This window comes from Cyprinus carpio, chromosome B7 (genome assembly GCF_018340385.1).
Source record: "Cyprinus carpio isolate SPL01 chromosome B7, ASM1834038v1, whole genome shotgun sequence".
Classification (NCBI taxonomy): domain Eukaryota; kingdom Metazoa; phylum Chordata; class Actinopteri; order Cypriniformes; family Cyprinidae; genus Cyprinus; species Cyprinus carpio.
Window position 1 is genome coordinate 23,824,686 of NC_056603.1, and position 27,010 is coordinate 23,851,695.

General features: G+C 36.5%; 1 protein-coding gene across 2 annotated transcripts in view; it reads left to right on the top strand.

Annotated features, from left to right (window-relative positions):
* Positions 1-24,926, top strand: part of ptprn2 (protein tyrosine phosphatase receptor type N2) — a 234,138-nt gene extending 209,212 nt beyond the window's left edge. For both annotated transcript variants that reach the window (XM_042728037.1, XM_042728038.1), the window contains 10 exons: positions 2,438-2,650; positions 7,804-7,951; positions 8,234-8,307; positions 12,076-12,153; positions 14,714-14,833; positions 15,650-15,816; positions 18,515-18,568; positions 19,590-19,654; positions 21,603-21,676; positions 24,207-24,926. In XM_042728037.1, coding sequence (XP_042583971.1) covers positions 2,438-2,650; positions 7,804-7,951; positions 8,234-8,307; positions 12,076-12,153; positions 14,714-14,833; positions 15,650-15,816; positions 18,515-18,568; positions 19,590-19,654; positions 21,603-21,676; positions 24,207-24,278 — 1,065 coding nt within the window. In that variant the 3' untranslated portion in view covers positions 24,279-24,926. The remainder of the gene's footprint in view (positions 1-2,437; positions 2,651-7,803; positions 7,952-8,233; positions 8,308-12,075; positions 12,154-14,713; positions 14,834-15,649; positions 15,817-18,514; positions 18,569-19,589; positions 19,655-21,602; positions 21,677-24,206) is intronic.
* The last annotated feature ends 2,084 nt before the right edge of the window (positions 24,927-27,010 follow it).

The following is a 27,010-nucleotide window of genomic DNA, read 5'->3' on the forward strand; positions in this document are numbered from 1 at the left end:
AAGTAGTTGCATTTGTGTTATCATGCACTCTTTTTAAAGAATTTACCTTTTGTTAAGGCATATGACATTAAAGGTTATAATTACGTACATAATTTAAAGTAAAACATGCTGTTAAAGTAATCTTTTTTTAAAGAATTAGATATTAAAGTTTAAATAATTTTTAAGATTGATTTATGGGACTGGGTGCAGGTTAGTAGACTAGAGCATGGCACTAGCAACATCAAAGTCACACTAATGAAAACATGATGATGTACACCTCGAATATGCTGAAAATCGCTTTAGATAAAAGCATTTACCAAAATGTTAATGTAAAGGAACATGTATTTATTCATATATTTACAGCTTTTACTGCTCCTTGTCGGGGGAGTGATCTTCCTAACTCTTCTCATTGCATTTCACTTTATTTACTGTTTTTTCTTATTAGTTTTTGGAAATTACTTTGGATAAATATGGTTGCTAAATAATTTCAAATATAACATTTTTTGATACTTATTGGTTTACTGATTATAAGAAAGGTAAATGTATGCATTAATTTGTGCTGGCTGGCATGAACATGGTTTTATCAGGAAGTGGGCACTGTTTTAGCAGTTGGCACTTATTTTTGCAGTTTTACTTATTCTAAGTCAGAATGACTCATGATGGACATCAGCTCAGATATTAATGTTAAGGGTGGACTCCATCCTTTAATTCATGGCTGATTTAAGAGCTCTGTGGTCTCTGTTTAGCTCCCACCACCTTCCCTCCTGGTTTCTCTCATTGGGGAGCTCCATTAGTGAGACGCACTAAACTTCCACCTCCAACCCCCACACTCCCTCACTGACCCCCTGTCAGCCTTACTCGGCTCTCTTTTTTTATCTAGGTGCTTTTTTAACTGTTGGACATTTGATCTTGGATGGGGTCATACTGTTGTGACTAGCAACTGCTTCAAAAAGTAATTGTCTGTGCTGTTTCACCTCTGAGTAAATAAAATGGAAGGAAGGCAAAGGAAAAAAGATAATCACAACTGAGCACAATGCGTGGAAGGTTTTTCACTCAATAAAATTGGAGCTTTTAATGCTTTTAAAATGGCTTTAATATGATACAAAATTCTGTTGTGTTATAGCAAAAACCTAGATGCTATTTGCCTGAAAATGCACATAGTTGCTTGAAGCTTTTCAGAATGGATTTAATTTCTTGTAAATCGTTATAGAGTGCATGTAGTCAGAATTGTTTTGTTAACAGTGCTGTAAGCAGTGTTAGCCATTTCACTATCTTCCGCAACTGACTTAGTCTGCCCTCCTCCCTTTATAAAATCCCTCCTCCAAAAATCAATCATGATCTCACCGAACCAAATGTACAAAATGACTGACAGGCATCCCAGCATCCCAGCATCCCATCGTCTTCTGATTGGCCTAAACAATAGCGTCCCACAACCCAAATGTATTTTTTCTATTAACAGACATAATATCTCAGGACTCCTTTTTCAGTGATAACTGTCAAGTAGTGCAGACATTTTCTGTGTGCTCTTCCATGAATAATTGCTCACAGCAATTATATGTTGAGAGCCAGGTTAGCAGGGATCTAATGACACATCTGTGCGAGAATCCAGCTCGTACACTGAAACATCCATCTGATATCCTCATAGAGTCACTGATCCTTGGGAAAGTGATTTGAAAAATCACCAGCAAACAGCAAAGGGCAGTTTGTTTCTACTTTTGTTCTTTCAATCTGCTCATTTGAATTGAAGTCAGGACAAATGGTAGATAAAAGCTTGGAATTATAATTCCTGAATGACATGAGTGATGGAAATGTAGCCATTAAGGCCAAAGGAAAGACTTGTGAGAATAGCAGTAAATATAAGTTTTTGGAGTTGGTTGACAAATGCAGCGACTATATGCTGAGAAAGAGACTTAGATGTATTTTGTGAATAAAATGCTAATACTAAATGTGTTTGGTGGCATTTTATGAACAATATGGTCACAAACTCTCATACTGTAAGCAAATATTATGCATGCTTTTGATTTATTATATATGTAAATGTATTCTTTTTTAGAGGTTAATCCCTTATCTATGAACCTTGTGTTTAAATATGACTGGTAGCATTTAGTAATTATTTGCTCCACTGGTGGGTCGTGAGTTTATGCAGATGAAAGATTTCATCTTGTAGAGCAGACAGTGATGTAATGTGTTGTTGGCTGTATCATGAATCCTCTCTGAGATGCAAAGTGGAGATAAATGAAATAGAGTTTATTTGATCCAGAATGCTGATGCAGTATCAGTTTGTATTCATATGATTTTCTTATAAATAAATACCCATTATAATATTCTAAGCTTAATAACCAGTGCTTTGATGCTGTAGTTTGTGTGATTGATCCTTTTACTTTTTAGAACAGCTTTATGAGGTTCTCCAGCAAATGTCTTCACAGATAAGACTAATGTTTGTCCACTTTCTCGATAGGATCTCTGTCGTCAGCGCATGGCGGTGCAGACATCAGAGCGTGGAGACCGATCAGAGGTGTTTCACCCATCGCACACGTCACGCATTAACAGCGTGTCCTCACAGTTCAGTGATGGACCGATGCAGAGTCCCTCTGCCCGCAGCAGCACATCCTCCTGGAGTGAAGAGCCTTCCCAAACCAACATGGACATCTCCACTGGACACATGATACTGGTAAACAGTTTAATATATGCTTACGTGAACACAGGACAGAGACTATTAAACACAGCCTCTGTCGTTGCAGTCATAATCAGGATGAACATAAATACACTTTATAAATATCCAAACACATGCCTCTGCTCCTGTCTCTATCTCTTTGTTTGTCCTTCACCTCTGTCTCACATCAGTCACTTATTTCAGATTTTGGGTTTGTTTTTGCTCTGAAAGGGACTGCAGGGCTCCATGGACTCTGGCTTTTCTGACACAATGGATTGTTTTAATTTCGCCCCAACTTTTGTTTTATTCATCTCAGCACAGCTTCGACAGGAAAGACTGATAGGTGCCTGGTAGCGTTGTGTTCATTACCGAGCAGGGAATCTATCATACATCCAGCAGTGGAGCAAAAGGCAGCCACTGAGTTGATTCATTTAGCATATTGTGTTTTTCTGTAATGGATGTCCCTTATTGAGATTGTTTAAGGTTTTTTTTCAGCAGTATAATAAAACCGTGTGCGTTGTTAGGCAGAGATGCATGTGCTAAAGTGTACACAATTACAAAGCAATTGTTCAAGCATACAGAAGTTTGCTGTGGTAATGATTTAATTGATTCTTCGGCTGTTTTGAAGCATCTTGTCTTCATACACACACAGCAAGGATAGTAAAACACTTGGTAGTTCATGCTTATAGACTGTTAGATTTCAAACAGTTAGATTTCTAGGTTGTTGTTTTTTTATGTGCAACCGTAGAAAATGTTTATGCGCACCCTCAATGTTAAATGCACATTGCACTCTGAACAGTGCAATGATGCTTACATGTAGAAGTTGATTTTTGATATTTGCCAGTTTTCACCATTTTGATATTTGCCAGTTTTCAGTTTTCATACCAATAAGTTTTCTGTTTGGCCATCAAGTAGCGGCAATGTGTCTTTTATTTTGACATCTCCTAGACTATTATTTTGTTGCACAGGAACTCCCATTCTCTGTCTTTGTTAGTTTGCTGTATATATTTAACTGTTCTTCTTAATAAATTATTAGACAGTAATGTTAGGAAAAATTGACTATTATTAGTAAGAGAAAAGTGAACACTATTATACTTGTATATCATCAGTATTCAGCAAATATGCATTTATATTTTAAACAAGTCTTTGAATATATAATACATTTTTATTATTTTTTATTTACTTTATAGTCATTTTCCTTTTTAGTCATTTAAATATTTCTTTATTTGTAAAAAAAAAAAAAAAAAAAAAAAAAACTACAAATAATATAATAGGATAACAGAATCAATCAAATAAGTTTAGAATCAAATAATCAAAAAATAATTGTTTTCTATAATTAAAAAAAAAAAATCTTAATTTAGTAAATATAACATTCTAAATTTTATTGCAGCATGTTTAAAAACTTTAAATTAAATAGTGTGATTTTTTATGTATTGGCTTTATATTGACCATCGGCCACACTGCTCTGTAAGATATCAACATCGGCCATGAAAAATCCATATTGATTGATGTGTTACAGAAAACCTCAAAATCACATCTCTAAGCAATGACTGCAGTACCAGCTAGTGCAATGTACTGTCAGAGGTTACTGCTTGTACACTTTCCATCTCTCAATGGGTGCAATCAAAGATGGGTTATGAAATAATAACTATTCTGATAGCGTAATCTCTCAGTATGTCATGTTGCTATAAGGCATCTGTTTCCATCCCTCCTCAAAGATAAGAGCAAAGCTAGAGAATGCATTCTCCGTAGCCCAGCCTCACATGGAGCTGGCCAGCATTATAATGGCACTTTGTTTTGCCATCATATTTTGACTGACAATCCTACAGCTTTTTTTTACTCTTTGGTTTAGTATATACTTTGATTTCCGTCTTCTACCACATGGTAAGATCAAATCTATTCATTCTCCAAAACTGCTTTTTGTCTTTCACAGTCTTTGCATACAGTAGTTTTAAACACATGAAAATACAGCTTATTATTTAAATACATTATTACAGATGTACATTTAAATGTGTCGGATATGCATGTTTTTGTGTGCATAAAATGTGAGGCTTAAATCAGATATCATGACATATAATTGGTTTCAAGTACTTCTCTATATAGAATGCGAAAAACAAATATGCCAAATGAGTAGTATGTCCAAATACAAAGTATTCGAGAACCAGTAGGTGAAAAGTACCCAGATGACCTACTGCTTATGGTGAGATTCTAAAGTGTGCATTCGATGGACACTTTACTATCCCATGAGGCCATAGGAGAGGATTTGTGAATGACAGTAAAGCAATGCTGCTGGTGCTGTGGGTCAGCATCACCAGAATTTGGTTCATACTATATAGAACATACTTTTTTAACGGCCGCATAGTAAGTTCAATTTCAAATGTAGTACCTTTCAGACACCCTGTGAGATTTAGCCCAGATATCTGAACTTTTTATTATATATAGCTACTGCAGATTCATGAAGAACTAAATCAGAACCTTGGACAGCGCAACAGTTCACTGCTGTTTATTATTCATATGTGCAGCATGGACATGGTGAAAGATAATTCGGGAGAGAGGCAAGTTTTTTTTTTTTTTTTTTTTTTTTTGGAGTAGAGGAACAAATCCTTGATATGTTCAATATGAAATGTGTGCATGTGTGTGCATTTGAAAGCCAGCAGTACCCTGCAGTATTTAGTGATTATTTGACATTGCTTAAAGAAGTGAAGGAGTGATTTTTTTTTCAGTGTGAATGGAGAGAAAAGGGTCTGCTGTCTGTCAGGGAGAAGTACTTCAGTGATTAAATGGTCGGCTAGTTGCCAAATCCCTCTGTCTCTGATTAAATCACGCATCATCTTGCTAATAGAGGTGGTATTAGAGAAGGCAAATAGAGAGAGTTACTGTTACATATGGTCTCAGAAACACACACACAGGGCAGATGCTCCATCAACCATCTGTAACAAAAACAAGAAAATCTAAAGGAGAAAAAAAATGAAAAACTTCTGTCCAGAAGGTCAGATAAATGTTCGAGAAGAGCAAATTGTCCTCATAACAGCCATATGTGGCCACTTACAGTTGTCGTTTGTCCGCTTACAGCACTCAGGGAGAACTGGAGAAGTAAACTGATTGCTGGGTAATTGTTTCTCTTGTGATATGTAACTTGAAGGATGAGAACATTTTAAGTGCAGCTGCCTGTCACGGTTTACCCTGGTAAAATGACAGTGGTTTTGTGGAAAAGTGCTTTGGTTGTTATTAAGTTAAGGTAGATAGAGATCAATAGACATCATGACTTGGTAAGATTATTGGGCAGGAGATTTTTAATTATTCTTGTGCATTACTATTCATGTATTTGTGCAACAGTTAAAGCGTTTTTTTTGTTTGTTTGTTTTAGGAAATTACTACTTTTATTCAACAAGGACAAATTCAGATAAAAATATAAAAAATAAAGACTTTTATAATGTTACAAAATATTTTTATTTCAAATAAGAAATTTTATCTTTTTGTTCATCAAAGAATCCTATCCCGGTTTCCACAAAAATATTAAGCAGCACAACTGTTTTTTACATCTGCAATATGAAATGTATTTTGAGCACCAAATCAGCATATAAGAATGATTTCTGAAGAGTCACGTGACACTGAAGACTGGAGTAATGGCTGCTAAAAATTCAACTTTGCTATTACATTAATAAATTATATTTTAAAAAATAAATTTGAATAGAAAACAGTAAATGCAGCCTTGATGAGCAAAATCATTTAAAAATCTTACCTACCCCAAAGCTCTCATGGAAAATTTGAGTAATATTTTTGCTTGAGTAATAGCAGTGGTATTTGTGTCTTTAAACTAAAAGGAAAGCCTTCTGACACCTAGACTTTCTTGGCCACTGGCCACATTTTTCTCCTGTTTGAGTTAATCGTATTACAGTGGCATTTAATCAAAGTCTTTTCTCCTTCACTAAATCATGAATTCCATATGAACCATAATGTCTTCTATTAAGCGACTTGTCACACGGTTCATCATCTCTTAAAACAAGGTCTCTCACACACTGTTCAGAGGAGTGCAAAATGCAGAATGTTCATGATGGTGTACATGAAGAAATAGACGTTCTATAAATTATTTTTAGCTATTATAGTTTTAAAAGGGCACTTTTGGCATGTAGGAACGTTTGAATGTGTGTCAGTGCACTGCGAGATTATGGATTGTTGTCTGTGTACGGGCCAAGAGGATTCTTGACATTAGGTTATGAGTGTGTAATTTGTTTTCACACAATAAACTCAAACCCACATTCACATGCCCACATGCACAAGGTAAACCCCTTCTTGTGGGTTAACAATGGGAGGCCAGAAATAAGTAGCCAAAAAACAAGACACCAACCGCCAAACAACACTTACGCTCTTACGCTCTGGCCAGCGACACAGTCCTCTGAGCTCTCTGTCTGTCTGTCTCTCTCTCTTTCTCTCTCAGTCTCTGTCTCTCTCCCTCCACTCCCCTTTGTCTCAGTTGAATTCAATTTGGGCTTCTTGGGAAGGCGGCTTAAGCGCAGACAATCTTATCAGCATTTGTGCAAGCAGTGAAAAGGAGTGATTGAAGCAGGCTGAAGAGGCACTGGTGTGCCCAGGCCTTTCAGGAGTCTTAATTGCATGTGTGATTGTCAGGACAAGCCCCCTCCCTGCATCCCCCCTTTCTCTACCTCTCTCCCTCTCTTCTCCTTTGTGGTGCATGTTTAGGATTACTGTCTACGATGCCCGTGCTGAGCGGGTTTGAGCTCTTGTCTGTCTGAAGGTGGATAGGTGAGTGATTGTATTGTTAGGAAGAAAGAAAGCACAGAAAGCGATAGGTTGGCCTTGGAGGTAAAGCTGGATTATAGCAGACGAATGGAAACTTGCTATAGAGCTTTTTTACTCCCCGGATTTAGGGGAGGGACGGAGACTTAAATCAAAAACGTTTACACGGGAAGGCGAATGGCACATGAAATGCATAAGCACAAGAAATATGGTTCATGCTCTTGTTTGCATTGTATAAACAACAAATGTAACCCTGCGTTGAACTGAAATCCAATGCTTTATATGTGCATCACTCTGGGCTGGAATGCTTTCCGTCTTTGAGTTACGCATGTTACAGGAAATATTTGATTCGCCATATCATCATTAGGACCTTTAAAGCAACTTTTGTCTCTGTGTCTTTCTCTCATGTGCAGTCATATATGGAGGATCACCTGCAGAATAAGGATCGTTTGGATAAGGAGTGGGAGGCTCTCTGTAGTTACCAGGCTGAGCCAGCAGCATGTGCGGTGGGTCAGGAGGAACAGAATGTCCAGCGCAACCGCCCACACGGCGTCCTTGTGTGTGAGTGCTTCGCAAAATGTATCTGCCTCGAGTGAATTTGTATTTGTTTTCATGTGCACTATGCCGTAGAACGCCAGCACGGCCTGTCACAGGCTAATGCGTTCTGTTTGGATTAATTAAAAAAATCAGTGGCCTCTTCTAATCATACACTGATCAGGATGTTTATAAAAATGTGCAGTCTCTACTAAAGGAATGATCACTTGTTTAAGAGAAGTGTGTTATTGAAATGTTGATGCTCTAGTAGTTACGTCACATCGTTCTGTCTGTCTTTAAATACCGTAGATGATCACTCCAGAGTCATCCTGAAGCCGGAGAATAACCAATCCAGATCTGATTACATCAACGCCAGTCCCATTGTAAGTAGCCATGCTCATTATTTACATATTTTATGCATCATGTCCAATAATGGGAGTGAAAACACCTCTTACAGGTTGTTCATGTGTCGAAAACACAGTATTTATGTCCATTTTTGCCAAATACTAGGACTTTGCCAGGCCTATTTTATCCTCTCCTTTGAAATTTGAGGCTTGCTTATATTTTTTATTTATTTGCTCATTTATTTGTTCCCCTTTTATCCTTCAATTCTCTCCTCTGTGGATCAACATTGACCATTCTCAGACTGTTAAATATGCTCTTTTATGTATATGTAGAAGCACAGACACTAAGGGACTGAGAAAGCACAAAGAACATAACTCAAATGTAGGTTCAAACAGTCAGTCATTCATTTCTAGAACAAATATAAACACGGCAAATATTATGAGCCAAAAGGAAGGTTTTTCTATTAATGTAAGCTTTTTTTGTGCATAATGTAAGACACAGACCACGTGAATGCCTTAAAACAAAACACTGTGATTTCATTGCCATCACAGACACAATAATTTTTGTTTTGGCCCCTTAATCAGTACATACACATAATGTTAATCAGTATAATACCTGTGCAGCAATATCACACTGAGAAAGTCAAACTGAGTCATTTTTACATGCTGTTATTTTTGGACTCCAACTCGTCAAAAGATGAAACAAAAGGCACAAGCGAGTCAGCCCTCCCTCCCCGAGGGTTTCGCGCTGCAGTCGGGGTTGGGTGCACTGATCCACTGGTGCAGAGACAAATGCATGGAGGCGCGGTAATTAAAGCGCAGCAGGGATTTGGCAATGTGCGTTTCAAAAACTGTGATAATTATGTCTGTCAATGTTTGTAGCTTCTTTCTCATTAGCTGCAAGAAAGAAAAGGCCTCAAAGTAAATCATTCGTGATATTTTTCACAACCTCCTCACACCAACACCCTTTCCTTCGGATTTGTTGACTGTTTAGGGTTGAGTTATATTATGGATCTCCATTTCTCTATCTTTCAATCATACACAAAAAAGGTATGAGTGCAAAAAAAGCTTTTTTTAAAAAACATTTTCTTCCTTTCAGTAATATAGAGTAAATGAAGCCAGGTTTTTGATTTGTAATACATAATATTTTACATATCAAGGTAATACAGTATATCCTGTGAACAAGTCATACTATGCCCTTTCTTTTTCTTTCTTTGATATTTTCCTTATATGGCATCACAAGATGCTGAATTTACTGATCAACCCCTAAAAAACAGATCTCTTAAAGTAATTAGACCTTAAGAGTATGATAATCTCTTGTGAAGTGTGAAATGACAAATCGACTATAATAACACCCTGTATAGGGAGCGGGTAGTCAAAAAACAGTTTCATATAGACTGCCAGCATTAGCCAGCTTGTGTATATATAATTGTTCTACCCTTAAATTGCTCTTGCCAACAATTAAGGTTGTGCAAAGCAATTATATCCATTTTCTGCCATGCTAATGGGTGTGCGTGTCATTCACTGTAACCATGGGGTTTGAATCTGTCTCTCTCATGCAGTGGTGTTTGATCTTTTTGTGAGGCTATAGAGAAATTAGTGCAGAAGTACTGAACCATGCAATTACTTTAGCAAAAGTTTTGAAAAGGCTTTGTGATCGGCTTTTGTGCTTTAAAGACATACATACTCCACAAAGACAGACATACGTGCTATCAAGCACACTCTCACACAGACAGCTGTAGCATTTGATCAGAGTGGTGAAATGTTCATCAAATTAGTGCATTTTGGATGTTAGAAATTGCCACATTTATCAGGGCTATACTTTTTAAACTATAAAAGCTTCAAGGACACACACATACGCATAAATATGAAAGAGCAGCAGCAGTTCTAGAAGTGTTTGGAGCTTGTGTTGCAGTCTCGTCCACTCTCTCATCCTTCACTTAATAAGCCCAGGTCTAACACCCTAACAAGACTGCATACCTTGCCTCATTTCAGCAAACATGCTTTTGTTGCAGCTCAAAATGTGCACATTCCAACCTGATGACACCCTTCACTTCTTTTTGTAAGGATACATTTCAGGTCAGGAAAATGTTCTCCTGTTATGCATCCAGACAATAATATTTTTCCATTAATATGATTGTGGACTGGGTGAGTTGTAATAAATTTTTATTTTATTTTTTTGCTTCACATTTTCTTTTAGACCCGATGAATGGTGGTTTGTGTTGATATTCTTTGATGGACAGATAGTGGGATGTGTGGACTAATGGTCAGAGTGAAAGATTGGATGCCATACATCAGACACAGATAATAAGAGCTAAATTCTGAATTGTGGTCATCACAGCTTGTAGACATGGATTATTAAATAAGAATTGATCAATAGCATGCCCCATTCTGTCCAATCTCATGTACTGCATAAATCAGTAAATGCCCAGTATCCCAGAATATATGTGATTTGTTGGGCTTATTTTCCATCCAAAGTAGACTCAAGATTTAAGATTTGTTTTAACATACATATTTATATACAAAATAGAACCTGCAGTGAAATGTAAATTTGGTTCACTCCATAGAGTGTGCATCAAATATAAAAAGGATAAACATAAGAAAAATAATGAAAAATAAAAGTAAACCTGAAGCAGTCTAAGAGTGTATACATGAAAACTGAGAAAACAATAAAAAGTATTAATTATTTTTTTACTTTAATAATGTTAATGATAATGCTAAATGAAATCCAGTATGGTAATATAAAAAATATAATATTAATGTTCAATATTAAAATAATATGAACAGAACAAAAGATTATTCCATCAAAACCAAATTTAAGGGTTAGATCAGTAAAAATAGCAAAAGGTTGAGAAACGCTGGCAACATTTGCCAGTTTGCAAACCTATTAGATTAAATAAGCTGTCCCTTTGCTGCGGTTTGAAATCTACTTTTGCTTGTTAAGGTTTTGCTGCTGATTAGCTGAAGTGCTGGTGAAGATCTTGCCTGTCATTATTTAATTGTGGCTAGTGCGTTATGAATGTCACAGTCCATATCCATATCAAATTTTCTTTCTTTCCATCATTAGCTTTTTTCCATTGGGACAGCTTTCACTCAGACAGACGCACAATTACACGCAGACACCCTCCTCCAGCCACTGAGCTTCTCATCAATAAATGCATTTGATTAGAGAGATGCCTTGCTTTACTCCCAGAGCCGGCTTTAATCAGAGGTATTAAAGAATGCACATGCTCGGAGAGGACAGACAGGGGAGAGAGAGGAAGAAGGGGTGACTGGAGATGATAGAGCGATATAGAAATGGAAGAGAGAGTGGATGTGGAGTAGATAACAATGAGAGTGAGAAAGACAGGAGAGAGGGGTCGGGAGAGAGGAGGTGGTCGTGAGAGAGACGGCTCTGCTCTCATTAGTGACAGGCCTCTGTGCCTTCGCTTTATTTGATTTGCTTTTACTTTTCCTTTTTTTCTCTCAAGCTTTTTAACTCCAAACAGAAATCGTGGACATTCTGTTTCTTTTGGCAGCAAGTTTGTTTACCCCTTCCCCAAAGATCGGAGGGGACCTAAGAAATGTTCAGAAAGCAAATAAATAAGATAAATGAAACAGTGCAGTTTACATAGAGGCTTCATTTCAGAGGAGAGCACCATAGAAACTAACATCGTTCCAACATGCAGCCATATCACTTTTGTTCTTCTGTAGAACAGAGATATTCTTTAATCAAAAGACTACTCAGTGTTGCCTTTTCAGTACTGATTAAAAAATGTTTGTTTCATGAATATTCATGAAATATTTACTCTGTCTTTTTACTTTTAAATGGACCATGACCCCCGAAACCCAGCATATATCAGCGCTCAAGCTCCTCTTCCCTCCACCGTGGCAGACTTCTGGCAGGTAAGATACAGTGTTGTCCGAGTCTAATCCATATGAATAAAACACAAGTGCAAGAACTGTTAAGAGTGGATAGTTCCTTTTTACCACATTAGACTCAGGCAAGCCCATTAGCAAGAATTGCCTTTGCATTCATATTGAATTTAATATCTGATCTCAAAACATAACGTAAAAGCGTTATCACTGTATGAACTCCCAAAGGCAAAACTGGGACCTTTTTGGTAACGTTAAGGGTAGAAAGGACACATTCCGTCTACACTAAGAAAGCTGGTTTATAAACATCATTTTATTACCTTAATTAGGAGGGCCAAAGGTCCCATAAGGTTTGGGATTCCTCACTGCACAGTGACAGTGCTGAAAATATAAGTGAAGATCTGAGCTTTTTCTCCAACACAGATTCTTTGAATGAGAAAGTCTCTCACTATAATAGTTTTGATCATAACAAATTGATTTCAGTGCTTTTATTTGTTTGTTTGTTTGCTTATTAGAATCAGTGTTAATTGCTCAGTTGATTTTAAGAACCACCTAAATGCTTTTTGCTGGCGTGCGTAAGATGTTTTCAACTCAATTAATATTTTACAACCAGCAGCAGCTTTGAAAGCGTTTTCTCTGTTTCCTGTTTTATTTTTATTTTTATTTTTTTGAAGGTTAAATAAGTAGATGGTGTTAAATACAAACTGTAATCTACATTTTAATAAATTGACTGGGGTAATGTGTTGCTGTCACTTGACCCTCTGTAATCACAAAGCTGTGTTTACTAACAGATGTGGGTGTACACTAATTGATGTTATTGGTTGTTTGAATTTGTAATTTCGTCAATTACTGGCAGAAAATTCATTATCTAAATTGATTTAATTCCATGCAGATGAATTATAGACAGTCAGGCCAGTTTTAAATCCAAAAAAACCCATTAAAAGTTCCATTTAAATTAAACTGAGTACATTAATCCCTGTCAATTAATGTAGTGATGTCATTGTCTCTGTGTTTCTTCTCATTAATGAAAAGGTGATTAATACCAAACACAGCCAAGCTTTTAAAAGTTTGCAGAGTCTTAAGTTCTGGCTTTAATAAAGGGCATGTATACTCTAGATACATATTTACTTATATGTTAAGTGTAAACCTTTTCCTTCTTCATTAGGCATGGCTTATAAGACTTTCTCTAATTTGTCATTCAAAGAAAAAAAAGAAACAGTGTTAATTAGTGATAAGTCTCCATGTTGTTCAAAATTTTGAAGTCATTCATTAAGTATGTGCGTGTGTACATCCAAACAGAAACTTTTAGATATACTTCTCTAGAACCAATTATTTCCACTGAACTCCTAAAGACAAGTAGTGATGATTCCCTTTAGGTCCACATGTTAAAAAAAAAGAAAGTTTTTTTTATATTTGCATAATACTCTGAAAAGTTTTCCTCAGAGGGAAAGAAACTTCTACATCTTTCAAGTTTTATTCACAGAATATTCAATTGTCGCTTTGTGCAATTTTTATTCAGAATTCTGGCCAAGCACAGAGCACTCAGTGCTGTTCTCTGCAGAGTTTTCAGAAACATGTTTGTGGGTTTTGTTTGACCTTTTCTGCATATTGCACTGCAAAGCTTAAACTCAACCATATTTGATCACCTGGTCTGGAACATTAGTGCAAGCTCCTCCATTGACCTTCAGTTCCCACTCCTGTATTGAAGAATCAAGCATTGTGATCTTTGTATATGAGCTCCTCAGTCAGAAAATGTTAAACTACACAAGAAATGGTTTTTACAGCGCTGAATAACATTTATCTTTTAACACCATTTGACCATTAATGTATACAGTGCTAAGCATCTAAACACATTTCTGTCTTTATTCCTGTAAGCTAATAGTTGTGCCTTTAATTCTGTTAGGATGAAACATGTGAAACAAAAAACTCTATTAAATACTACATTCAGTGAAAGCTATTTTTTATTGCCATCATTCTCTCATCATATAATCGTGAATTTAAGACATTTTATTTTTCATCAATTTCATCTCCAGTGTTTTGGGAGATTAAAAATGATAACATATTCATAATGATAACTTTATATTGCTTTTTGAACCACTTTTACCATGGTGTAATGTCTCTACATTTCTCTGTTAATGACTCTGTGGGGACGTGTGGCACATGAGTTTGATTATTTTATGAGCAGGATCATTGTATTTTATTGCTACCATAAAAGTCAGTGTTTTCCCTCATTTTCCTAATGGCCGCAGTGGGCCTTTGCGTGATTGAAGGACACAGTAAAAGTGTGATTAGGGGAAATGGAGCAAGGCTGAGGAGGCTCCGTATACAAGGGGAAGGGGAGATCGAGAGATAAAGGGCAAGAGAGGTGGGCTGGAAGACTAAACTAAACTTCCATTACAGTGACGAGTGGGGTTGAGTTATTAAGACCAATTAAGTTTAAAGGAAACTCTGCTGAAAATCATAACTCTCTGAATCCAGTCATACCATAAAGGAAGAAATTTTTTTGTCTTACAAATGTATTTTTGGCTGTTTCTCCCTGTCTACATTGTAACTTTGCTTTTGCATTTTCTGTTGATGGTGTTTTGTGTAGATGGTTTGGGAAAGTGGCTGTGTGGTTATTGTCATGCTGACACCTCTTGCTGAAAACGGTATCAAACAGTGTCATCAGTATTGGCCTGATGAAGGCTCGGACCTCTACCACATATATGAGGTAATGCTCCTGTGGACACTGTGGTTTTATATATTTGAATGATGATTTATTATTTCAGGTTTTAATACACCTTAAATAAATATAAGGACAATGGACCCTTTCCACAAACCATGATGACGCGTTTCCACAGTTATTAACATTGTAAATATAGCAAAGTTTTATATTATTTTGTTTTTGAAAAAAAAAATTATGTACATTCATAACACTACACTGTAAAAAAAAAATTATGTAGCTTTTACAAAATTCTTTTGGCTGCTGTGGTTACCAGAATAATTTTGTTTAAAAAAACACAGAAAAATCCAAGTTCATCACAAGTAGCTTTTACTTCATTTGTACTTATAGAGTAATTCACGAAAACACAAATCACCAATATTAAATAAACAACAGATGTAACATAAAACTGATAAAAACTATTAAGAACTTTCTGTTTTCCATAGCATTTTTACAATATTTTACAGTTAAAATTAGACTCTTGTGATAGCAAATTTGACCTATTTTTCTTTTTTGACCACCATGATCGATCTCTCAATATTTTTTTCCAACTTGAAAAATCTTTTTTTTTTTTTTTTTTGGTACTATAGTAAATGAGAACCCAAGTATGGCAAGTTTACCAGATTATGGCAAGTTTACCCAACTATGACAACTTCCGCTTCTGAGAACGTTTGGTTTTTTTAGTGGTTGCATGTAAATATTATATTTGTTGTTGTTTTAGTTTATTGTTTTTGTATTTTTTTGTTAGTTGTATACTTGTTTTGTCTAAAAAATGAATTTAAGAAGAAAAAAAAACATTACATGTCACTCTGTATATGTCCTTGAGTAAATCTGGTCTCTGAGCATATCTGGTGTGATGATTTCCTGGTGCGCAGTTTCTACCTGAAGAACGTCCAGACCAATGAGACCCGCACAGTCACTCAGTTCCACTTCTTGTCCTGGATGGACCAGAACGTTCCAGAGTCAGCTAGAACAATGCTGGACTTCCGCAGGTATGTGTCCAGCTGCTGTATTTCACCAGGATGTTAATGGCAGAATGTTTACCTATGCAGTTTTTGTCTTAAAGATTGGGCCAATATACTTTTTTCCCTAAAAAGTTTGACTTCATTCACCTTCAGCGTGTAGGTTTATAAAGAATAGAGAGTATGTTTTTGAAGAAATAAAATCTATCCCTTTATCCTTTTTATATGTGTGCATAGTAGCAAACGCATAGCAATCCCTCCACAATAATCCCTATTAAATTAAACACTCCAATTAAATGTGAAATGTTCAGCAATAAAACAGTAGTGAAAGGAAAGCCAATGGCAGCGTATGACTCTCTCATCTTTCACCTGCTGTGAGCATTCTGAAGAAATGCAATAGGCCTCTGGGGTAAAACCTTAAAGAAATTTAACAACCCTGTCACTGGCGGATGTATACCTGCAATAGGACAATCCATTTTGGTCTTCTAGTTTCTTTGTTCATACTCAAGCAGAGTGTTCTGCTGTGCTGTTACATTTAGTTTATTAATCCCACTACTTCACCACAGAATGTAGGGAAATGATGTTGGCAGACTGCCTGCTTTGTATTTTTACAGTTTAATGTGTAATCTTTTGGAGAATTTCCTGTTGTTGACTCAGAGCTCTGTGCAGCTCACTCTGATTTGCTTACATTCATGAATTATGGTATATCTATCATTTATCTAACCATTTTATAGACACATGGGCACAGTATGCTTTAGATTTCAAATAGCTCTCCTTATAGCTACTGTACACAGTGTATGCTTTGGGGAAATGTACATTTTTACATGTGCATATGCATATTACATATGCCTGTAATATGAGATTAAAATGTATGTTTCTAAAGCGTCAGATTTGGAGTGCTGATTCTGTTGTTGATTCATGGGAGGACTGTTGGATCATATGCACAAAGCGTTTAGATCTGGAATGCTGATGCTGGATCTTGTGCCCTGAGAAATAATGAGGTAATAAATATGCACTGATGAATGGAAAGGGTGGGTCTGATCCTCTATCAGCATCTTACTGATGATTGACATGTGATCCTCGAGTCTGAATTATCACTCCCATTCTGATACCCAAAGTGTTCTTTCCACTTTAAAAAAAAAAAACAATCTGCCAAAGTTTCAATGACATCTTGAGCATTGAGGCTTTGGTGAGATGGTTTTAACCCTGGTGCTTCTGTTTGACTTGCTCTGGTTTCTGTTGCCATTCTGAATATCTCCCCAAAGGCCTGTGACACAGCCTTGTCTCATACACTGCCATGACTCACACTGAATCTGTCAAACGCTCCTCACTCACCTCTCTTGTTTTTTCGTTGGCCAGCTAATTAGCGGTTGCCAGTGTCATTTTTGTGATGTTGCAGCTAGTTATATGAGCCCAGTTGCATAGTCACAAAAGTGATCATTGGAAACTGTATCTCCTCTTCCAGGCCCTTGATTTTTCCTTGCCAACCCACCTGCATCTCAAACTCACCGGATGTCCCTGTTTCTCACACTCACCCACCCTTTTTCTCTGCCCCTCTGTTTTGCCCAGAAACACAAGCTGCTTCCCTAATGCCCCAATGCATGATGGTCCCCTCTGCACTCTTTCAGATCTGCCCTGTCTCAGACAACACTGATATTTAAAGCACTTATACTTTTCTTGTGGAGGAAATGTCAGGCTTTATTTTATATTTATTTCAAGGTACAAAAATTACATTTTTGTCAAACGAGATGTATTTTGCACTTTTTTTATTAAAATCATTTATGTTCATGCCCATTTGTTTCCTCATAGTTTTATTAAATGAATATTATGATCAAGGAATGTCACATTTGTTTGGCTAAAAGAAAAAATCAACTTTAGGCAGTCTTCTGATGGTAATTTTTCCACAATGTTTAAAAGTGTGTAGATGATATGTGAGCAGATGGAGATTTTATTTCTTTGATTTTAATTGAGCATGTCATTTACATCAGTATGGGTAACCATTATTATACTTTGACTTCAAGCATGTAACCTGCTGTAGTTCCTTATAAAGTTAAAGTTAATAAATTCTGTTTTATAAACTCACCAAAGCCAGTTGTTCTTGCCTTTGGCTCTTGCCGAGTGTTCATTTTGGACCCAGCTGTCTTTAAATAACATTAAATAAATGTGTGCAGCAGGTTTTAGAATTGAAAGCCGTCCCATGAGCATTCAGATCTGATCTTAAAACCCTTTTTTGGTATCTCTTGAGAAATCAACCTTGAGGTATGCACAAAGCAGGGTTTTTTTTTTTTTTTTTTTTTTTGGCTTTTTTTTTGGGATAAGCAAAACAATATGAGTTAACACAGTAGGTTTCCATGGCAACAGCACCTATGTGCCTTAAAATCCTGCAAGGCCTTATGGTTTTGCAGGCTTTATAATTGTGCTAGGTTAATGTGTTTTGGATCATGACACCTAACCACACATCATTTACTTAATGGCTTGTCACAATGTGGTGGATTTAACAACCTCTCCATTTGTTTTAATTGTTTGGTATGGACCTTTTGGTCTATAATGATTTTGATAGACACATGTTAGAAAGTCCTCTGGTTTGACAGTAACGTGTTTGATAATAAGCAAATGAAATATGTTTATATATGACCCTATTTATAAGAGTTTCTAAAGTGGCAAATAAATATGTCCATGTTCATAATCTACTTCCAGTATTAATGGTCTCTTTTTTCTGTCATTGCAGAAAGGTTAACAAGTGCTACCGGGGCAGATCTTGTCCAATTATTGTTCATTGCAGGCAAGTACCAGAATAATACATAAAAAAATGTATTTATAAGCTATTTGCATCTATCTAAAATACTGACACTATATATATATATATATAGAGAGAGAGAGAGAGAGAGAGAGAGCGCTATTTCTTTTGTATAAAATGCAAACATCAAAGCAGTATTAAATCCAGTGACATAAATTATCAGTGGTCTGATATATCTCTCAGGCACTGGTAAAATAAATGATATATTGAGTGAATATCTACATGGGTGATGGTAAAAATGGATGGCCTTTATATTACCCTCAGTGTGAAATTGAGGTATGTGAGTGTCTGTGTAAACTAAAATAGTGGCCAAATGATCTTTAACACCAGGGGTTAATGAGCAACATGTTGTGCGTTGTGGGGAAGACAGGCTTCACAGCTGTCATGCATATTTGAATAATTCAGAATGATATCAGACGAGAGGGGAGAGTTTCCCTAAATAGTTCTCATTTCCCAAACCCCCCACTTGAATGTGTTTTGTGTGTGTGTTTGTGCTTAAACCTGAACAACCTCAGAAAGTGGCATACACACATTCATTCAGTAATACACTCATAATATTCAGCCGCATGTCTTGAAAGGTTACCTTGATTTCAAATCAGAATGCAGTTTACCATCCAACTGCGTCTGAATTTGGCTGGTTCTCGCAATTTAGTCGATTGCGTAGAAGGTAAAACAAGTTTAAAATGCTTTTTCAAGTCACTTCAAATTCCCACTGTGTTCAGACACTTTGTTTTTGCTCTTAAAAGAGGTGTGTTATATTATTTATTTTTTTATTTTTTTGCAAATGCAGTTTAGTTTTGCCAAGAACAGGAAAACAAGACCGCAGTCATCTTTGACAGAATCATTGTGCATGCTGAAGGATGATGCAACAGCAAACAATGCGGCTGAAACACAACAGAGAAATGAAGACTTTGTTTTCGTTTCAGCAACCACATACTGTAATGCTCATTCAGACAGGTCTGCTCTTTTCTCGGAAGTGATAACGAGTTTCTGTCTTCATTTGCAGCGATGGCGCTGGAAGGAGTGGAACCTACATCCTGATTGACATGGTTCTAAATAAAATGGCCAAAGGTAAGAGCGCACGGCACAGATGAGGACGTGCTGTCATAACACACAACATTTCACACAATGAAGGTCTCGTAGTGCATTAGAGGATGAGTGAGGTCTTTAATGAATGGCTAAGGCTATCAAAAGGCTAATGTGAATGAAAGTGCATGAAAACATGAAGAACGGAGAAGAGAGTGTTTGCACCTGTAAGCAACTGCGAGGGTTTCAGCTTCGCCTAATACGATTGACTTTTTCACATGCAAATATTATACATTCAGCGCTGCATAGAGTTTAACAAGTCATGTGAATCCAACCACGGAGACGGAAGGTGCCTTCATAACCTGTCTGAATCATCACCATTCTTCCTGACCCCATCTGGTGAGGTCACCCATGCATTTGCCTCCCCACTGCTTCTCTATTCTGGTCACCAGTCCATCCCTACTCCTGGCCCGACCATGGTCTGTGGCTTTTTCTATAATGAGGGATCAAAGGCCAGATGCAAGGGAGAGTGTCGCCACATTTGTGCCTCTTTCCCATGCTGTCAGGGGCCCGGAGCCTCGGTGACCCCCTCCATCTCCCTTTTGTCTGCTCTCTGGGAAGGAGGAGGGGCTTCCAGGTTGCCCACTTTCCAGTGTTCACTTGTGTGATCAAAGCACCAGAAAGTCCCAAACAACAGAAATCTCCCTCTTCCATTCCCCTTTTCTCTCTCCTGTTCTTCATGTCTTCCTCTTCTCTCTCTCTCTCTTTTCTCAAACACCCCGTCGTATTTTTCTTTCGCTTTTCATCATCTCCAGGAATGAATTGTAAATTAGTGAAGAATGCTGTTTTAATTCCAAAGCCTTTTCTTGTTAGATGCCCCCTCCTTTGCTTGCTCTCTGTCTTTCCCCCTAAACTTCGGAATCTTGCACTTCTTAAGACATGAAAGTGTTGGAGCACTTTTGAGGCTGGAACCCCAGCTGCACTCGCTCCCTTTCAGAAAGCATCTATAAGGATTCCCGCTTTTCTCTTTCCTTCTCTCTCAAACTCCCTCACTCTCTCTTTCTATCAATCTGCACAGAAGGGAGGGGGTAGTCTTTCTTTTCTTTTTGAAGAATGAATGAGAAATAAGGCCTTGTTATACCTCTCCTGCTCTCCGCTCATTTATGAGAAGAAACAACAATGGACCTGCAGAAAAAGTCATTCAAGCTAAAGGTGAAAGGGAGATTTCTCCTAATCAGCCCTTTCACTCTTACCGCCATGTGAAAAATTTCATATTCACTTTACAGTTTTGGTTCAGTCAGTGGTGCCGATGTAAATTTGTATTGCCAAGAACAACAGCTCTGCATGAGTGAAGCCGTATGTAAACCGTGTGCAGGTTCACTATCTGTATTTTCATGAGCTGTACTGCTATTAACCCACTGTCTCAGAATTTCTTATTTTAAGTGATTATTCATTTTAGAATTAAAATTATCTGCGGTCTTGGCTAAATCTGCTGAATATAAACTAAAAACTGTAAAAACAGGTAATAAGGTGACCTGCAAAATCTAAATTTATATTATATATTACATTTTTTTAAAAGATTAGATTTTTGTCACTGGTATTATTTTATTTGTATATATATATATATATATATATATATATATATATATATGTATGTATATATATATGTATGTATATGTATATATATGTATATATATATGTATGTATGTGTATATATATATATATATGTATGTATATGTATACATATATATATATGTATATATTTTATATATTTTTTTTTAAATTATTTATTTTGTTTTAGAATAAGGCATGAAGTTCTGCTATAGACTAAAACAAGACTAGCTAAAAACAAGGTACAGACACAGTCTATAAGCTTTGTCCAACATTGCAAAGGGAATGTATTTCCACAGAAAAAGCGAGCGCTGGAGAGAGTGCTAGATGATATATGATTATGTGGAGTACTTTGAACTCATGTTATGTGGCTCTGTTGCAGGTGCTAAAGAGATTGATATTGCTGCTACCCTGGAGCACCTGAGAGACCAGAGACCAGGCATGGTACAGACCAAGGTAAGACCGTGTAAAACTCTCTGCTTAAAGAACAGTGAGCAAGTGCAAAATGATGGACACTGGGTATTTAGGGTCTCTATTATCAAAATGTAGGCTTTTTTTCTGTAGCACTGCTGTTATTGCTTTGAAATTTTCTTTCATGGATATGTCTGTTCAAGGCACTAATCCTTATATTTGGTGCATTGTTAGCATTTTCGCAATTATTCAATATGAATGCCATTATTATTCAATTTAATACCATGATAAGCTCATCATCAGTAGAGAAAGTTCAGTCAGTGAGTATAAGTGCAATTACACCTGCACACATCGTCCCGAGACATCCTGTACAGTACGACCCTAACCACACTGCTACAATTAACATCGATTTGTAATCTAAAACCACATAGTCAATAAAACAGCAAAAGCCAGGCTCAGAAAATTTACTTGTAATTGATCACTTCTTCCATGACAAATACGTCCTGTTGATGCCGCAAGCAACAACATTTTGAACATCAGCCAGAAGGTCCTTGAGAGTCTCCAGCAGTACAAGATTGACTGATACAAGATCTATTTTTTAAAACTTTGCTAAAGAAACATTTAGCATTCTACTGTTTGGAGATAACAAGATGAGCAAATGACAGTCCCCTCCTCAGAGCCACACTGAATTACATTAGCTGCTGTTTATAAAAGATAAAGACCTGGCTACCTGGTTAGCCACTGTAAACTGAGATACTGAGCCTCCATGGATTGTGTTGAAAAGATAGTATTCAGCTCTGAATCTATTCAGAGGATACTGAAAATAGTGAATATGTAAGTGATATTATAGAAGTAGTAAATGTTAGTGGAATGTTAGCTTCCTCTCTGTTCTATTCGTTATTCATATATTCGGTTTAGTGAATACATTCTGCTGAAGCAATCAGCCTACTTTACTGAATAATCAGCTATTCATTTTTTTTTTGTTCATGTATCATGGTGTGCAACAAATTCCTAATATTTGAATGAAAGCCAGAGCTGTTTCCTCAGCCAACAGTAGTGGTTTCTAAAGTAACTGCAAGTTAACAAAATGTACCAACAACGGTCAGAATGTAAAAAGATGTTTTTAAAAAATCACAAAACAATTACTACTATTATTCTCTGAGAAAGTCCTCATCCTACTTATCAGTTCCTAGTCACATTGTAGTTAGTCTGTGACTGTATGTCTCTGATGCCTGACTCGCTAATAAGGATATTTGGATCTTTCTGTTTTGTTTTCACCTATTTATAAGCAAACTAGTATTAGCATTACTAATATAATCATGTCATTTAAATGAATGCTGTTACATTTTGAATCACTTTTAAATGAACCCTGAATCTTTTCATTAGAAAGAAAAAAACAATAAATTTATTTAATCATTTATCCTTAATCCTAATGTAACAGGTTGATCTCGAGCTCTGTAGTTTGTTAATTCTGTTAATTTCTGGACTTAAACAGTACATTATTTGTGATTTTATTGTTCTGGCCCACTTAGTCAGTACTTTAGCTCTGTGTTGCTCCAAAAAGCAACATATGTCCAAAGGATGCCCCCTCGCCCTGCACGTTTAGAACACTCTCAAAGCAGGTACTCGTGTGTGAAATTGGTCTGCATTCTACCCTCTCCATTCCTGGCCCAGAATAGGAATGTTTTGTGCATTAGCAGCTCCATGAGCTCTCCGGCTTTTGTTTACCTTGGAAGAGAAGCTCATAAACAGCTTGACTGATCAGATAAATATCCACAGCCATACTCCATCATGTCTGGAGAACATTGAGGCATTAATGTGACACCATCTAGTGGCAAAATGGTCACATTTACACTTTTAGTACGCAGTCGCCCTTTTCTTCCAAATCGCCTTGCATATGACAGTGAATGATATTTGTGAAAATGATCAAATCCTCCTCATGCATTTACAGTCATTTGCATGCATTAGGTGGACTATGTTTCCAGCACAAGCTATTACCGCTACAAAGTAAAATGATACAATAATACATTTATTCAAGCTGTTTAGTTTTTGTACTGACATCACAAACCTTTACCTTCACTTAGCACATATTACATTTTTGAGAGACTAATTTATGTTGGTTCAAAATACAGAAAAGTGCATGTTAAGTTAATTCAAGAGGGATTTTATCCGTTTCTTGTTTTGTGAAGCTCTGCATCTGACTTAACGCCCACTTTAGCTTGGTTTATTCCATGGCCTGCAGTGGGAGGCTTTGGTTTCAAACGTTAGTTTTGAGGGTCGCTCTTCAGACAATGATCGATCTTCACAGGGTGCCCCTCAGGGAAGAGACAGATTTTGAGTCATAGTTTGAACAGAGCACATTCTCTGCAGCTTTAAATACACACATCTACACAAGGAGCACACACACATTTGGTATGTACTTTCTAGCAACTTATTACGTCTTCTTCTGACTGATATTCCCTTTAGGTCCATTTTTCCCATATTTTGCAAGTTAAGTTTGTGCTTAGTGTAAAATCGTTGTGTTTTTTTAAGTACTTGGCTGAGTTTCTTCCACTTTCTCTCCTTCTGTCTTCAGGAACAGTTTGAGTTTGCATTGACTGCTGTAGCAGAAGAGGTGAACGCCATCCTGAAAGCTCTGCCTCAGTGAAGGAGACTTTCACAAACACTTCCAAAATGTCTTCTTCCTCTCTTTTCTGTGTAACCTGGATGCTTATGAAAATTGACACAATTGTAAGCTCTATCCAAACTCTGAAGCATTGTATTGCGCAAGACATTTCTTTGTACTAAGTGTGTGTAAAATTCTATAGCATTGGAATAATTGTTTAGAATGATATTCAACTAGCCAACTAAGCATGCGATCATAGATTGTATTTGCTGCTGGGATTGGTGTTTACATACCCACTAGTTGTGCATATGAAATGTCTGAAGTATATGTGTTTGTGAGAAGCAGGTGTGATCTTAGCATTGATGTATTACATTGTATTAGTTCACTGCGGTTATGTTCTAATACAGTGAGTTCCTGTGACTACACTTAAGTTATGGATGAACAATACTAATGTGACAATGAGAATACTACAGTATATTAGTGTTCTGCAGTTGTGATATATATCTGTTGTTGTGATATATTGTTTCTAGAACAACTAATAAACAGATTGTATTACATATAGATAAATTAATTATGCATACAGAATGAACCATGTGATTAAAAATGGTCTGCCAAAATGTAATTGTACATATTATTTTTGTGTGTGCGATGTAAAAGTAACGTAATAAATCTCAAAATGCTGAAGCTTGACCGATAATTGCATTCATGAATCATTTTGTGTGTGATGGAGGGAGAAAGACTGGATGAGAGAGATTGTACCAACTATTATCCTCACGTGAATTGTTGCTCAGTTCACGACAGGTTGCTCAGTTGAAGAACAACAGAAAAATGGACAGTTTTCAGTTTTGCTCATCCTTAAACAACTAATATATAGACTAATGCACAAAAAATAAAAATGTATTATTGTTCAGAATTATTTGGAAACTTTTCACTTAGGCGCTTACATAAATATTCACACCTCTTAATTTCCTGTCTGCAGTGTTATTATTGACAGCACTTATGACGTCCATGTGCCTTCCTGCTATTTTTGTATGTTGATTTGCATTCCATTTGCATATGTATCTGTCGCTTAACCTGCGTCTTATCAGTATGCAGCCAATCTGAATGTAAGGAGGGCATGCTAATCATCTTATGAATAACTATATGGTAACCATAATTGTGCATGTTTAATTGGTCGTCATCAGAGGAATACAAGTTTATTAGAAAAAATTACAGATGGTAATTGCTTCCTGCAGCAACTAGAGTATTATGCGGGATTGTGATATGCTGTCGTCTCCCGTTCAGGGAATTCATATATCCTGGTATCATTCAGCACTGCTAACACGATTAATTATTGCGTTTGGTGACAACTAGTTTAACTCAAGTTGATTTTTTAATTAACTTGGTTTCACTATCATTCTTTTTCAAATTCATCCATTTAGATTGTCCTTGATAACTTGCATTGCATAACTTGCATTTTTTATGCTTGCATTTTATGCAAGCATAAAAAAAACTTCAAAGCTTGATATCCTTATAATGAAAGATACAGATTTAAACTGAAATATGAGCCTCGCTGATCAAACAAGTACTGTTTTATGGGACATATTAGAAGCAGAAAGATGAAAACAGTGTTCTAATTGGTTAACACTAGTACATAAGCATTTTACTGTTAATTATCACAAATGACCGTGTGTGCTTCTGTACTACATAAGAGCTCTACTTCTACCTGCCACTGCATTAGAGGATCAAAAGGAAACTACAGAAAGACATAAAGCTACACAGAACGCCCACACTTACAGTCAGAACGGTTCAAATGACTAATCAGTTCTCATCTAAAATACTCAACTTGTTAAATGTGATTGAAGGGAGATGCATACTTGTGGCAAAGACTAGAAGCAAAGGTACAGTAAATGTTTTATAACTAATGTTTACCAAAAATCTTGGTTCATTTAAATTTAGGTTACACTTTATTTTAAGGTGTCCGTGTTACGGTGTAATAATATAATAAAGTAATATTAACTAATGTGTACTTACTATAGGGTTCAGGTTAGGACTATGGTTAAGTTTAGGGTTAATTATACATAATTTACTGTTATTACTATAGTAAGTACATGTAACATTTAACAAGGGCCTGTAAAGTATATAGAGATGATGATAGTGTTACATCTTTGTGTTTTTGCCTTTCTGTTTGGAGTTTAGCTTACTTCCTGTTCCTGTTTGCCCGTTGTCATCATACCTGTAGATATGAATCTATAGGTAGATGCCCTATTAGCAGCTGTTTCTGTGGGCTGCTATGTGTAAGCCGTCAGCCATATTGGAATGGTCAAAGCAGGTCTATGAACACTCAAGAGCAAGTTGCCTTTTTGTCTGCAAACCTAGTTATACGCATGTATGAATATCGATATCTGCAACAGACTTCAGCAGATGATTACAACCAGACAAAGCTGTTAGCTAACACGACAGGTACTATAGTTTAAAAACCTGTAATATATGTTAATGCATATTAAAATCACAAACCAACACATTCTTTCCTGAGAACGTTACTCCAATTTGTTCAGGAATTTAAATGTAGGTGCAACCAGAGGCTGCACAATGTTGTGGCATCTTGAAACTGACTGATTTTTATTGTGTGAAGACATATACATATAGGCCGCTCCAAGATGGCGGATGTGCCTGGAGTGGTCGAATGTGGCATCTGTCTATACATATTTATGGTTTTCATTAGTCTGATTGTTCCCAGTTAGTTTATTTACTTTCCTTTGTTCATTGTCTGGGGCTGTTTCATTATGGATGTT